This window comes from Girardinichthys multiradiatus, chromosome 3 (assembly GCF_021462225.1).
Source record: "Girardinichthys multiradiatus isolate DD_20200921_A chromosome 3, DD_fGirMul_XY1, whole genome shotgun sequence".
NCBI classification, from domain to species: domain Eukaryota; kingdom Metazoa; phylum Chordata; class Actinopteri; order Cyprinodontiformes; family Goodeidae; genus Girardinichthys; species Girardinichthys multiradiatus.
This window is the reverse complement of record NC_061796.1, coordinates 17,731,277-17,747,516: the sequence shown is the minus strand read 5'-3', so window position 1 is coordinate 17,747,516 and position 16,240 is coordinate 17,731,277. Positions and strand designations below refer to the sequence as shown.

Sequence of the window (16,240 nt, the reverse complement as noted above, 5' to 3'; positions counted from 1 at the left end):
GTTCTAAAGTCCTTACACTGGCTCCCTGTAGCTCAGAGAATAGTTTAAAATACTTCTGTTAGTCTATAAATCACTGAATGGCTTAGCACCAAAACACATTACAGACTTGTCAGTGTATCAACCACCCAGATCTCTCAGGTCATCTCGTTCAAATCTACTCTGCAGAACCAGAACCAGAACTAAACATGGAGAAGCAGCTTTTAGTTCTTATGCTCCACTAATCTGGAATAAACTGCCAGAAAACTGTAAAAGTGCCAAAACCCTAAGTTGCTTTAAATCAAGATAAAAAACTTATTTGTTTAGAGTGGCCTTTGACTGTTCCATTTAGGCATGATTAGTTGAGTTTTCAGTCCAATTTTCCTTTCATTTTCTTGTCCATCATTCTATTTTCTTTATTTTATTTTATTTTTTTTAAATCACCTCTGTTGTTTGATTTTATCATTTGATTTTTTTTTCTGTGTCTGTATCTGTGTTTATTTGCTTTGTGATTGTATTGTAATTGTATGTACAGCGCTTTGAGTGTCTCATTGCTGAAAGGCGCTATATAAATAAACTTCCCTTACCTTACCTTGTGTTTTCTGGCCGTTGTGTTGTAAATACTGAGGTATCTGCAAGAAGCCAGCTGACCAACTGGCCTTGGCAGACCACAGAAATGAAACGCTTAAGTAATTACGTGGCTTTAAAGTCGTGCTAATCCTAAAGATATTGTGGGAGTCATTATGAGGACCGTTTTGGGAATCTCATGAAAAGAATGTAATAGGGAGGACTACATTAGTTGAACTGTCAGAGATGAAATGTTAGTGATTCAAAAGGATTGGCGAGTGGAAGAAATGCCTCATGTGAGCTGTCAGACTTCAAACGCTTTTCTCTAGGCTAAAATCAATCAGAGCTGCTTGTGCTTTTTACAGGAGCACGCTGAAGTGTTTAGAGTTCCTGTTTGAAATATGCCCATTATTTTCCCCAGGCTCAAGAAGACAACAGGTGGAACACGTGACACAATGTTAGTCATCTGAGTGTGTCAGCTTGGATGCAGACAGAACAGTTTCAGTTTTATTTCAGTTTATTTATATAGTGCATGTTGTCAACACATGTTGTCTCAAGGCACTTCACAAAAGTCAGGTACATATATTCCAATTAATCCTAACCATTGAACAGTGCAGTCAGATTCAGTTATTTATTCAAATTGGATAAAAAGTTATTCTATCTTGGAACTTGAAATAAACTGATACATGGTTCTAATTTTTCTTAATTTACAAATTAATATCTGAAAAATTTGGCTCAATATTGTATCAATAAATGTAGACCCACCTTTCATTGCAATGACAGCTGCAAGTCTTTTGGAGTCTCTACCACATTTGTACATCTAGTGACTGAAATGTTTGCTTTCTCTTTGCAAAATAGTTCAAACTCTAAATGGAGAGTATCTGTAAATTGAAATTGCTAGACTTTGACTGGGGCACTCCTGGATATCCTGTTAAACCCTTGTAGCTCTGACTATGTTTAAGATTGTCCTGTTGGCAGGAGAACCTTTGACCCTGTCAAAAACAAATTACAAATTGCCTAAAAATGGCAGAAGTCTGTGTAAGCACAGTTGTAGAAATGTAAGTAACTGGCAGAAAATTAGAGGAGAGAAAGAGAGGACAGCTGGACAGAGAAGAGTTAGAGATGAGTTAAGGACAGACAGAAAGAGAAGAGAAAGAGACACAGAAGGGACAGGCAGACGGAGAGGGGCAAGAGAAAAAGATATAAAGGAGGCAGAAATACAGAGACAGAGAGACAAGAGACAAAGGAGACAGACAGAGAGGAGAGAAAGAGAGAGAGAGAGGTGTGAAAGACAGAAAGACATAGATGAGAAAGAGACACAGGAGAGTAGGGAGAGACCACTTCATTTTAAAGATTTAAAGATTTCAGTCAGTTCTTCTCACATGTAAATCACTTATCAGTTATGAATCCAATGGCCTAACTCCTGATTCCAGTATGGTTGAAAACACGGGGAGATTTACTTTGCTTACTGCATTCATTTTTTTTCCGAGATTCAAATGGGCTTTGTTCTTCAATAAGGTGTTTAGTGTGGAAAAAAAGTATGACCCAATGCTTTTTCAGTAGTAATTTGCAGGGTTACATTTAAGCAATTGATACAACAGATCAATGAAAGCTTCGATGTAGGCTTTCTCAGAAATCACTTCTGCAGGCTTAGGATATTTTTTCAGATCATCAAGACGTATGTTGCACATGTACAGTTCAGACCAAAAGTTTGGACACACCTTTTCATTCAAAGAGTTTTCTTTATTTCTTGACTATGAATATTGTATCTCCACACTGAAGGCATCAAAACTATGAATTAAAACATGTGGAATTATATACTGAACAAAAAAGTGTGAAACAACTGAAAATATGTCTTATATTCTAGGTTCTTCAAAGTAGCCACCTTTTACTTTGATTACTGCTCCACACACTCTTGGCATTCTGTTGATGAGCTTCAAGATGTAGTCATCTGAAATGGTTTTCCAACAGTCTTGAAGGAGTTCCCAGAGATGCTTAGCACTTGTTGGCCCTTTTGCCTTCACTCTGCGGTCCAGCTCACCCCAAACCATCTCGAATGGGTTCAGGTCCGGTGGCTGTGGAGGCCAGGTCATCTGGCGCAGCACCCCATCACTCTCCTTCTTGGTCAAATAGCCCTTACACAGCCTGGAGGTGTGTTTGGGGTCATTGTCCTGTTGAAAAATAAATGATGGTGCAACTAAACGCAAACCAGAAGGAATAGCATGCCGCTGCAAGATGCTGTGGTAGCCATGCTGGTTCAGTATGACTTCAATTTTGAATAAATCCCCAACAGTGTCACCAGCAAAGCACCCCCACACCATCACACCTCCTCCTCCATGCTTCACGGTGGGAACCAGGCATGTAGAGTCCATCCGTTCACCTCTTCTGCGCCGCACAAAGACACGGTGGTTGGAACCACAGATCTCAAATTTGGACTCATCAGACCAAAACACAGATTTCCACTGGTCTAATGTCCATTCCTTGTGTTCTTTAGCCCAAACACAGTCTCCTCTTAACAGTTGTTCTAGAGATGTGTCTGCTGCTAGAACTCTGTGTGGCATTGACCTGTTTTCTAATCTGAGCTGCTGTTAAACTGCGATTTCTGAGGCTGGTGACTCGGATGAACTTATCGTCCGCAGCAGAGGTGACTCTTGGTCTTCCTTTCCTGGGGCGGTCCTCATGTGAGCCAGTTTCTTTGTAGCGCTTGATGGTTTTTGCGACTGCACTTGGGGACACTTTCAAAGTTTTCCCAATTGTTCGGACTGACTGACCTTCTTTTCTTAAAGTAATGATGGCCACTCGTTTTTCTTTACTTAGCTGCTTTTTTCTTGCCATAATACAAATTCTAACAGTCTATTCAGTAGGACTATCAGCTGTGTACTGTATCCACCTCCTGCACAACACAACTGATGGTCCCAACCCCATTTATAAGGCTTGAAATCCCACTTATTAAACCTGACAGGGCACACCTGTGAAGTGAAAACCATTTCAGGTGACTACCTCTTGAAGCTCATCAACAGAATGCCAAGAGTGTGAGGAGCAGTAATCAAAGCAAATGGTGGCTACTTTGAAGAACCTAGAATATAAGAAATATTTTCAGTTGTTTCACATTTTTTTGTTCAGTATATAATTCCACATGTGTTAATTCATAGTTTTGATGCCTTCAGTGTGAAGCTACAATATTCATAGTCATGAAAATAAAGACAACTCTCTGAATGAGAAGGTGTGTCCAAACTTTTGGTCTGTACTGTATGTTTTTAGAAATGTTGATATTTGTTATTTTCATATGGTTCTCATCTCTGGAGTCATGCTTTTCGAGCGTGCATTCAGATGTTTTGCTTTCTGTAAAAAATGTATGTATGCATGTAGTCATTGTTTAGAAGTCGATGTGAGATGTGTCATTCTGTTTTAGAGTTTCAAAAAACAGAATTGAGAAAGCATTTGTCACAGTTAAAATAGGTCCTTCCCCGTATATAAGTGAAAGAGAGTACATCCAAATGACCAAATATCCAGCTTTGAGTCTAACTCCAATCCCAAAATGATTTCTGGGGCTCTGTATTCATACTTCTCATATGATCGGTCCTGGTAACATGTCATGAGATAGGATTTCCCCACAGTTTTGCCAAACCCAACTAATTTAACGTAATATGGCCAATATTTGCGGTTTACAAACATTATATTGCTGGGATTGACATTTGTATGGACAAAAGTCTTTCTCTTAAGAAAATACAGCGCATTGAGAACTTGTCTTCCCATGATTCTCGGCAGATCCATCGTTTTCCCATTCAAATAAGTTTTAAATCGACTTCAAGTCTCTCAAAAACAAGGCCCTTTCTATGTAAATCGATGAAATGACTGCCCATTTCTAAGACGTGAAATCTTTGTGAGCCTGATCTGTTGATAGATTCCAGAGTATCAGTCTGTTCACAATTTTTAATTGGTCACCTGATTTTGACAGCAAATTTTCTGTCATCATTACACTTGATTTGTTTGCACTTAGCTACAAGGCTTGACTTGCCACATGCTAGAAAACGAAGAATGTAAACATCTTGTTTCTCAGGAGTCCTTAGTATTTCATGCGTCTTTACCTTCAAAATCTCTTTGAGATGGTTCATATGGCTCTGTTCCTGTTGAGACATTTTTCAAGATATGAAATTGCAAAGCAAAAGAATAGTCCCTGAAATGCAGAAATCTTAAAGACGTGGCTTATATATGTGTGGACGTCATAAAACCTCATTATGACGTGCTTGGCTTTGATGTGTAACGTTTAAATTCGATTCTACTGGTCTGTCATTCGTCATGTGTTTTTTTGTTACCTATGATTTTTGTTTCCTATGATTTATAGGCATTTTGAATATTTATGTTTACAATGGCCAAAAGACCACTGCTTTACTTGCCCCCCATAGCCGCATTGCTGCGGTAGAAGAATTCCATTAATCAGGGGCGCCGTATGGGGGGAAACATTTGGACAATTCCAAGGGCTTCTGACTGACAAGGGCACCACAAGATAGAGAGAGAGAAAGAGAGAGAAATATAACTTTCTCAATGCCCACCCCATTAGTGTCAGAGCCTGGGATTTTGCTTTGTGTTTTTTGCCTGCTGATTACTCTGTTTAGCCTCTAGATGCCGCCAGATGCCGCAAAATTAGCCTTACTCCTTTTACAAAAGTAAATGGTTCAATGCTAGACCTAAAGTTACGCCCTTGGTGTCAGACATAAAGCAGATCTGTGCGTGCACAGCCCTACAATGTCTTCCTCAAGGGTAATTTAAAATCCCTTGTGTTTGGCGCCATCGTGCGGCAGTGTTTAGAAACTACATAGCTCGATGCCTCAGCGGGCCCTTTTCTCTTCAGCTGGTAGTTCCTAGTGGAGCAGATTTAGCGGCGACACCGCACTGCTGTCAATAAGCAAGGTGAACAAAATGTACGTAATTGTTATTTGCGTGGCATGTGTTTTCAGCTCTGCTCATCGTTTCAGTTTGAAAAAAGTTGTGGATCTCTATGCGATGAATTTATTAGATTTAGATAAAAAATATATGTGGGTATTTAATGTGAATGAAAATGGCGTAATATATGAAGTGTAAAGAAAAGTGAGGACGGTTTGTAACATTTTAAAAAATGTATAATTTAAATAGTGTCATGTCTCACTGCAAGTCTTCTGTGGTGTTACTCTACCAGCTTTACACATCTAGAGACTAAAGTTTTGCCTGTTTTTTTTTCAAAATAGTTTAAATTCACTCAGATTAGATGAAGATTGTCTGTGAATATCTTGACAGATTCTCCACTGGATTTAGGTCTGAACCTTGATTAGGCCCTTTTAACACATGACTATGCTTTGGTCAAAACCTTTCTGTCGTAGCTCTGGCTGTATGTGTTGGGCTGTTGTGTCACAGTCTTAGTATTTTGCAACCTCTAACAGGTATTCCTTCAGGAGAGGTCTGTGTTTAACTTCTTCCATCTTACCATCAACACAAACCAGATTCTCAGTCCTTGCTGAAGAGTCCTTAGCTGCTTCTCTATCTTTCCAGCCTGTCAGTTTAGGTAGACAGGCACGTCTAATTAGTTTTGTTGTTGTACCCTACTGTTTCCATTTTCTTGCTCTAGGCTCCTCCAACACTTTATCCTGTCCTACTTTGTCCATTGTTCTTCGTGGTTCTGGATTTTATGTAGTGTATCACAGTAAAAGGGGCTGATTACAAATGCATTCCACTCTTCAGATTTCATTAGTAATAAAAAAATAAAACAAACGTGTTGCAAGTTGCTGCATGTACAACCTATATACAGTCAGTCAGTCAGTCAGTCAGTCAGTCAGTCATTTTCTACCGCTTCTTCCATAGTGGCTCGCAGGGAAGCTGGTCCCAGCAGTCTATGGGCAGGAGACGGGGTACACCCTGGACAGGTCGCCAGTCCATTGCAGGGCAACACAGACCTATATACTCTACATTGGAAAAAATTGTAATATAGAACCGAAATAAAACTAACGTGTTTTGTATCAACATGTTTTTTCTCTCTACTCGTGTTATCAAGGCGATGAGCCGGAGGTAAATAGCTTTTTTTTTTTTCCCCCCCTCGACTATCATGCAGCAGCAGGATGGTCCTCTGTGTCCTGAAGAGACGGCTCCTGAGGAGCAGCGGCTGTGCTTTCATGGGCAGGTAATGATCTCCAGACAACATGACTTATCATTGCAGTAGTAATGAAATAAACAAATTCAGCAATTCATCCTAATTACCCACATTTGTACACAGCCCAGAAACCAAATGCTTCCTGAGGGGCTAAAGTTTGTTTCTGAGGATAAACACATAATCAGGATGTGAAAATGTCGTATAAGTTTAGTTGGAAAGCCCACTAGGACAATAACTGGGAGAGGCAGCCCTCATTCTAATTTAAAGTGAAGAAACTGAGTGCATTAAAGTCTTCACCTGTCTCTGGTCTGAGTGCAAGCTCTTCCCTTCTCAAGCAACACAGGGTTCCATTAGGCATGCATTCAGCCTGTTTCTTTAGAGACTGCAGAAAAAGCTGCAATTTAGTGATTCTGAAAACTGTTATGCGTATCATAACTCATGTCATATTAGTTTGCGTCATTAACCGTAGCTTTAAAGTATCTTTCTAGTAGGAAAAAATAAGGGTTTAAAATATGCTGCCGTATCCTTGCAGGCTGCAGAGACAGAGCCGTGGCTGTGTTTACTCCAGCATCCATGGCTTCAGCCACGAGGAGATCAGAGAGAAGCTGCAGGCCTTTCCTGGAGGCTCCGTCGATCTGCTGAAGCACGACTCTGGTATCGCTGTGCTGACCATCAACAACCCGACTCGCATGAACGCTTTCTCTGGTATGATCACTGGATGTTTTGTGCACTGGTGCAAATTGTAGTCTTACAGTCCAGTCTGGTGTTTATGAGTTTGTTTCCCCTCCTGCCAGGCAGCATGATGGTGGATCTAAAAGAGAGGGTGAGCCAGTTGGAGAACTGGTCAGAAGGCAAAGGCCTCATTGTTCATGGTGCTGCTGAGACATTCTGCTCTGGATCTGACCTCAACGCAGTCCGAGCAATATCCAACCCTCAGGTATTTTTGACAGCTGGCTGCCTGTGTCATTCTGGTCTTCACCGGCTTCTCTGTTTGGGCTCACTGGACGTATCTAAATGAGCCGTTTCTTTTCTCTTAGGATGGGATGAAAATGTGTATGTTCATGCAGGACGCTCTGACAAGACTGCTCAGGTAAACGCTCACGTTTTCCTCTTAGATGTTTGGCAAACTTCAAATGAAGCCATAAGCATCTCAAGGAGGTACAGGCAAATATACGTTTTACAGTATTACAGTGCCTTGCAAAAGCATTTATACCCGTCAAGTTTCTAAACATTTCGTCACATTACAACCTCAAACATCGATACATTGTGGTGCATCATGCTGTGGCGATGCATTTCTTCAGCAGGCACAGGGAGGCTGGTCAGGATTCATGGGAATGTGGATGGAGCTAAATACAGGACAATCCTGACACAGCACTGAATACCAGGCCAGATCTTTCATGTTTTTATTTGTATAAATTGCAAACCTTGAATGTTTATACTTCCACATCACCATGATGTAAAGCCTTGTGTTGGTCTGTGGCATAAAATCCTGTAAAATACATTAAAAGGTGAAGTGACAAAATGTGAAAAAGGTTCAAGGGAAATGAATACTTTTTGCAAGGCACTAAATAATTTGTGCGCTGACAGAGTGGTGTTCTCAATGCAGGCTGCCTCTGATCTCCGTTGCTCTCGTTGAGGGGAGGGCACTGGGAGGAGGTGCAGAACTCACCACTGCCTGTGATTTTAGGTAATGAGGTTTTACTTTGTTCATTTCAGACAGTCAGTCAGTCAGTCATTTTCTACCGTTTATTCCATAGTGGGTCACGGGGGGAGCTGGTGCCTATCTCCAGCAGTCTATGGGCGGGAGGCGGGGTACACCCTGGACAGGTCGCCAGTCCATCGCAGGGCATATTAGAGAAAATACATTCTCACTTGAATGGACATGAATAGACAAATAAATAAAATAAACATGCGTATTAATTACATTAGAGATATTAAATTCTTGTGTAAATAATGCGTCCTCTAACAGATTTCTTCTGTTTTTTCACAATTTTAAATATTTCAGATCATCAAACATATTCGAATAACATTCCAAGATGACCTGAGTAAATACGTAATACAGTTTTTAAATGATGGTTTTTATTTATTAAGGGAAAGAAGCTACCCATACTAAACTGTCACTATGTGAAAAAGTAACTGCCTCCTGAAGCTATTTTGTGCTCATCCTTTGCTTTGTGTGTGATAGCTGGCTTTGAGTCTTTTGAATCGCTGTGAAGGAAGTTTGACCTGAAATCCTGAACAGGTTTTTTAAGGTCATGCCACAGCATCTCAGTTTGAAGTCCAGACTTTGACTAGACCACTCCAAAACCCTTACCCTTTATAGCAATTAAGAGGTTGTTCCATCAGCTACAGAAAGATCTCCAGGTCCAGAGGTTTCCAGTTTCCAGTAATGTGTTCTTGGAGTCATTTTGGTTGGTCGGTCACTTCTGTGAAGGTTCACCACTGTTTCATGTTTTGTGCATTTGTGGATAATGTCTCTCACTGTGGTTCACTGGAGTCCCACAGCATTAGAAATAGTTTTCTAACCTTTCCCAGATTGATAGATACCAGTGACTTCACTTCTCATCTGTTCTTGCATGTAGTTAGGACAGGGGATGATGTTCTGGTTTTTTAAATCTTAAGGCCTATTTCATGTGGTCGGGCAGGTTCTGTTTATATGATTTCTTGGTTCCACAGGTTTGGCGGTAATTGGACCTGGATTTGGCTGATGAATTAAAAAAAATAGTGGTTAATAACATTGTTCACATAGGGCCAGGTTGGTTTGGACAGCTTTTATCCCTTAATAAATTAAATCATTATTTGCAAACAGCTGTTTAATTTTTTCAGTTTTTGATTGATTAAATTTAGTTCACTCACCTGAAATTTGAATGTTTCTGATCAGTTTAAAAAATTTGTTTTTTTTTTCATGGAAATGTATCCCAACATGTTCTCTAATAGCTTTACCCAACGTTGTGACAACCATCTCTCTCTAACAGATTAATGACATCAGGCAGTGTGATCCAGTTTGTCCATAAACACATGGGCCTGGTTCCTGGCTGGGGTGGTGCTGCGCGACTCGTCCGCATTGTTGGAAGCCAGAAGGCATTAAAGCTGCTTGGCGGCGCTTTGAAAGTGGACCCTGAACTCGGCCTGGACATTGGACTTGCAGATGAGGTCCTGGAGGCCGACCAGGGTGCGGCCACTGCCCTGCAGCAGGCTGAAAACTGGTTAAGTCGCTACACCAAAGGACCTGTCCCTGTGATCCACGCGGTAAAAAAAGTAGTGCTGGCAGGAAGAGAGCTCCCCCTGTCTGAGGCTCTGAGGACAGAAAAGGAAGTGTTTGGAACAGTGTGGGGTGCTCCAGCTAATCTGCAAGCCCTGGCCAGCAAGTCCAAACATAAATGACTTGGCCCCAGTGTCGTGAGATTTTTTTCAGTTAAGCAAATATTAGCTGAGAGATGTGCTGTCCTGGGTCAGAATTGGTGAGATTATACACAGAAGTACTGTCTTTAGTTAGAAGAGAGCCTGACTGAGGTTTTATATTTCTAAACTTTGGTGGTCTGAAACCACTGTTTTCATGTTTAAATAGATAATAGAATGACAAGTGTGGACTTTTTCTGTTTTTTTTTATAAGTTTGCTTTTTCTGTTGGTGTACCCGCATCACAGAGGGTAAAATAATCATTTGCCGTCACATAATCTAGCAGTTATGATTATTAGCTGTCTGTGACTGAGAGAGAGATACACCCATCAGTAAACAACAGTGACGCTTCTGTCCCAACAATGTACCTATAGAACCTATAATGGTGCTGATTTAATCACTCCAGGCTGAGTTAAACTGAAGATTACACACTGTGGGGAAACAACCAGGAGCACAGACATCTGCATGTAGCTCCTCCTACATGTATTTGACCAGCACAAGCTTTAACTTACTGGGTTTAAGGTGGATTGGGACATTCTTAATGCTAAGAGCATCACCTGATTTCCAATATTCAGAGTTGGGAGCCTGCAATGAGCCAAACTCAAATACAAATATAAGATGTGGTCTGGAAATCATTTTATTTGCGGATCTATCCAAGCAGTGTTCAAAAACTACAAATGTGCTCAAACTGCAGTAACAGGACAGGACCCTGGAAGCTGGCAGACACTTTATCTCATGTTATTGTTCCAGAGGTCATGTTAAACCTGCTGTGAGCAGAATACCAAACAGCTACAAGGTAAACATAAACACCTGGGCCAGTATTTATAAAGAATCTTGATCCTAGCTCCTGTGACGTCAATCTAAGAAAAATCTTGGAATTTCTCGAATTCTGGGATTTTTCTTAGAATTTTCCCTCAGTAAGATAAAAGTGATTCACGAAGCACCTTAGGCCCTAAGAGAGCTCCTAAAGTGAGGAAATGTTAAGAGTAGAGAGGAGGACTTTACGTGAGCCTGGAGGTGTCTTTAGCAGAGAAGATGACAGAAAGACAAAGAGAAAGGAGAGATATTTTCTGTACAATGAATGACAGAGAATTAATAAAACTCTTCCTGCTCGATTGCACAGGGATAGTGAAGTAAATGAACGCATAAACTTCCTTAACAATCATACAATTATTAACATAGAGATAAGATTAACCTTATCATCCCCTCATAGGGCGAAGTAAATAGTTTCAGCAGCAGGACAGATTAAAGGTGCAGCTCTACTAAGGTAATATTAGGGAAGATAAATTAATAATAGAAACAATAATAAATAAACATGAATAAAAAGTGAACAAAATTACAAACAACATAGTACATATTTAAATGTTTACAGACTGTAAAATGCTTTCAAAAAATAAAAAGTTACACCTAGCAATGGGGTCAACCACACCTCCTCACTAAAACAGGAAATTCTGTTGTCTCCTCACTCAGTCGCTCTCAGCAGCGAGCTGAACCACTCTTCAGCTTGGAGTCCTTGCTAATAATTTTTGGGCTACGTTAGGAGATCTCTGCTATTCATCAGAAATGCAAAATTAAGTAGCAATGATAAAGGCTACAGTATTAGAAATGCACACTGTCTGGCCAAAAAAAAAAAGTCGCCACCTGGATTTAACTAAGCAAATAGGTACGAGCCTCCTATTGGATAATTACTGCATGGGCGATTATTTTTTAGCTGGCAACAAGTTATTTAACCCCAACTGGTGCAATGAGTTGCTTCTCATATCTTAAACAACCATGTCGAAAGACATATCCTGGTCATGGAAAAGATGTCAGTCTGTTTCAGAAGGGTCAAATCATTGGCATGCATCAAGCAGAGAAAACATCTAAGGAGATTGTAGAAACTACCAAAATTGGGTTAAGAACTGACCAACACATTATTAAAAACTGGAAGGATAGTGGGGACCCGTTGTCTTTGAGGAAGAAATGTGGCTGAGAAAAAATCCTGAATGATCGTAATCAGTGATCACTTAAACGTTTGGTGAAATCAAATCGAAGAAAAACAACAGTAGGGCTATGTCTAATAGTGAAAGTAAGAGCATTTCCACACACACAATGTAAAGGAAACTCAAGGAATTGGGACTGATCAGCTGTGTAGCCTTAAGAAAACCACTAATCAGTGAGCCTAACTGGAAAAAAAGGCTTCAATTTGCTAGGGATCATAAAGATTGGACTCTGGAGCAATGGAAGAAGGTCATATGGTCTGATGAGTCCAGATTTAACCTGTTCCAGAGTGACGGGCGCATCAGGGTAAGAAGAAAAGCAGGTGAACTGATCATGCCTAGTACCTACTGTACATGCCTGTGGGGGCAGTGCTATGATCTGGGGTTGCTGCAGTTGTTCAGGTCTGGGTTCAGCAACAGTATGTGTTCAAAGAATGAGGTCAGCTGACTACCTGAATATACTGAATTACCAGGTTATTCCATCAATGGATTTTTTTCTTCCCTGATGGCACGGGCATACTCCAAGATGACAATGCCAGGATTCATTGGGCTCGAATTGTGAAAGAGTGGTTCAGGTATCATGAGACATCATTCTCACACATGGATTGGCCATCACAGAGTCCAGACCTTAACCCCGTTGAGAATCTTTGGGATGTATTGGAGAAGGCTTTGCGCAGCGGTTAGACTCTACCATCATCAATGCAAGATCTTGGTGAAAAATGAATGCAACACTGGGTGGAAATAAATCTTGTGACATTATAGAAGCGTATCGAAACAATGCCACAGCGAAAGTGTGCCGTAATCAGAGCTAAAGTCGCTTCAACGAAATATTAGTATGTGACACTTTTTTTTGGTGGTGACTTTTTTTTTGGCCAGGCAGTGTATGAAGAAATGTTCAGTATCATGACTAACATTAATCAGTCTTATTAGCTATAACAAATCCATCGTATCGTTATGCGAAACATAAAGAAGCTGTTGAGTTTGATTCATTTATCAAAACATGGTTGTATTAAAAATTACTGTATTTACACTTAAACCGAAACTGAATGATTGAGTTTGTTGCTAAACACAGAGATAACTTATTAGTTAGCATAATGCTTTATTTAAATTTTCTAATAAAAGAAAGAAACAAAACATAGGGGTTTTTGTCAGGTTTAAACAACCTACAATACTTATAACATCACAAAAAGAAGAGAAAGACAAAGAATTAGTTATTTCACTCGCAGCGAGGAGCACGGACAGAGATGTGTTTTCAGTTACAAATCTCTCTACCGCTCTGAAAACCATCTGTCCGACTCTCTCTTTTTATTATCTTTTCGGGGGTCCCTAGTTACAAAGAACGTTACTCTCTAGGGATGGGAAAAACAGCTGCATCGTAAACAGGTCATAAACACCATTATCTTTTAACAACACACTTCCACAGTCTCCTCCAATCCTAAGATCAGTGTGTTGTCCGTTCAGCACAATCAGCCTTCATCTTTTATGACCTCCTCAACTGCGGACTGCTTCCTCCTCAGCTCCACTTTTGATGGTTGCCTGCAGACAAACTCATACATCCTTTACTCACACAAACATCATGAAAGGTTATAAAATCAAATAGTCAAGTTAAAGAATAGGAGAAAATATAAGATAAGTCTATATTCAATTATTCCAACAGTTTTGATGTGAGGAGGTTGTGGCAGGAGAATCAGTGAGAAGAGACACTGCTGTCTGGACTGGTGAAGCTCCTAACTTTGCCTAAAGAAGTTACAATTTTGGGCTTTATGAGGAAGTTGTTGTCAGCCAAGTAGGACCTAAACCAGTCTAGACCTTTACCACTGATGCACAAGGAAAACACAACCACCTGAGTCAGTTGCTACAAATATATCGTTAAAAACTTTTACATTTGGATTTTGTACTGTACTTAACACCAATCTGTAAAACTTCTAAAAGGTGCTGTTCTGTCAAGTATGCGTTTAATTTGTTGTGGACTATCTTCTCAAGGATTTTCAAAAGAAATGCCAGTTTAGAAATTGGTCTGTAATCAGCGAGAACAGAGGGTTCAAGATTGGGTTTCTTAATCAGAGGCTGGACAGCTGCATGATTAAGTCCCACTTCATCAAGAGTCGATCAATCCATCTAAAGTATAATGGGCAGATTTAGACCAGAGTGGAAAGTTTAGGAGGGCCTACTTGGGTAGAACACTGTTAATTTCCTCAGAACCAGCTTGGTTTTCTGCTTTGAATACCATCAGCTCTGTTCATCTTTCAGCTACAAGGATTTTCAGCCTCAGCAGTTGTTCTGACTGCCCTGAGGCATCCCTGATCCTGGAAGCTTCTTGTTTGGTATTCGGTTTGTTGGATGTTTGGTGGTTCCTCTTATTGAATTTGGATTCAAGTTGCCAAGAGCTTAAGGGGTAAACTTGGTGAGGGTTGTTGAGCAAGCATGTCAAGACATCAAGGAAAAGAGGAAACCTGGCTGGAGCTATTCATTTAAAGATTAAAGTAGCAAAACTATTTTTCACAACTGACGGGTCAAGTTTGCATTTTAGTGTTGAACACAGTATTCTCTATTTAAAGTGCCTGTGACATCAAATTTTCATGATAAATCCAATTACATTTATGGAAAGGAAACATTGATACAATATTTTAAAAAGTAAATTCATGCCACTGAAATGAACGGTTAAGATATATGGTCATAAATTTCACTAAAAAGGCATTTCCAGACCACTCCTTTGCGATTTTGTTTCACTCTTTTATGACGTCAAAGGGGAACCCCGCGTGTAACACGATGAATCGGATGTTTCTTTAGATATATTTGAGTAAATATCACAGAGAAATGCAGCAGAGTTAGGAGAAGAAATCCATCTGTCATCAGATAGGACAGCCATCTAATTCAACCAGTCTACTGGATGCCGGAGCCAATATGCATGGATCATACCGCACCCCCAGGAAACGGAACAAGCACAACATCCGGATTTTGAAAATAATTCACTATACGGATCTCGCTATATTAATAAATGCACCCATATATTTATACACGCGTATCAGTGGCGGATGCTGGTCTTTCAAGGAGGGGAAGCTCAATTTCAAGATCGCTGATTCGCTCATTTCGCTGTCAATCAAAAAGGGATTCGGCCTCAGACAGATCATCCAATCATCACGCAGAAGCTGAGCGTCCGATGGGCGGGACAAAGCTCAGCATTTATCCAATGACTCGTCTCGTTTCGCTGCATCTTTGCTTCGCTATTGAATCAGTTTAAAGTAATGTGAAGCTGCGGGAATGAGTGAGAGGAAATCTGCGTTGTTACCAGAGATAAGAAGCTGATTCAGAACAAAAGTTTAGTCAATGACATGTACACACAACAGTATATATTTGATCACTTCTTTTTTGACATTTTAGGGGAAGCTGAGCTTCCCTTGCAGTCTTAGAGCAATCACCACTGATACAGGTCCTTCTCAAAATATTAGCATATTGTGATAAAGTTCATTATTTTCTATAATGTAATGATGAAAATTTAACATTCATATATTTTAGATTCATTGCACACTAACTGAAATATTTCAGGTCTTTTATTGTCTTAATACGGATGATTTTGGCATACAGCTCATGAAAACCCAAAATTCCTATCTCACAAAATTAGCATATTTCATCCGACCAATAAAAGAAAAGTGTTTTTAATACAAACAACATCAACCTTCAAATAATCATGTACAGTTATGCCCTCAATACTTGGTCGGGAATCCTTTGGCAGAAATGACTGCTTCAATGCGGCGTGACATGGAGGCAATCAGCCTGTGGCACTGCTGAGGTCTTATGGAGGCCCAGGATGCTTCGATAGCGGCCTTTAGCTCATCCAGAGTGTTGGGTCTTGAGTCTCTCAACGTTCTCTTCACAATATCCCACAGATTCTCTATGGGGTTCAGGTCAGGAGAGTTGGCAGGCCAATTGAGCACAGTGATACCATGGTCAGTAAACCATTTACCAGTGGTTTTGACACTGTGAGCAGGTGCCAGGTCGTGCTGAAAAATGAAATCTTCATCTCCATAAAGCTTTTCAGCAGATGGAAGCATGAAGTGCTCCAAAATCTCCTGATAGCTAGCTGCATTGACCCTGCCCTTGATAAAACACAGTGGACCAACACCAGCAGCTGACACGGTACCCCAGACCATCACTGACTGTGGGTACTTGACACTGGACTTCTGGCATTTTGGCATTTC

The 16,240-nt window shown here is 40.3% G+C and overlaps 1 protein-coding gene across 6 annotated transcripts; it reads left to right on the top strand.

Annotated features, from left to right (window-relative positions):
- The first annotated feature begins 5,371 nt into the window (after nt 1-5,371).
- echdc1 (enoyl CoA hydratase domain containing 1) lies at nt 5,372-10,247 on the top strand. 6 transcript variants are annotated; one of them, XM_047357936.1, is made up of 7 exons: nt 5,372-5,454; nt 6,626-6,694; nt 7,197-7,369; nt 7,459-7,601; nt 7,702-7,754; nt 8,271-8,351; nt 9,640-10,247. In XM_047357936.1, exons 2-7 carry the CDS (start codon nt 6,633-6,635, stop codon nt 10,046-10,048), a joined length of 921 nt encoding a protein of 306 aa, XP_047213892.1. In that variant the 5' UTR covers nt 5,372-5,454; nt 6,626-6,632; the 3' UTR covers nt 10,049-10,247. The 6 variants fall into 6 exon arrangements, with proteins under 6 accessions (XP_047213892.1, XP_047213887.1, XP_047213877.1 ...); XM_047357931.1 differs by having other exon boundaries at nt 5,389-5,465; XM_047357921.1 differs by lacking the exon at nt 5,372-5,454 and adding an exon at nt 5,501-5,631.
- Nucleotides 10,248-16,240: the final 5,993 nt, after the last annotated feature.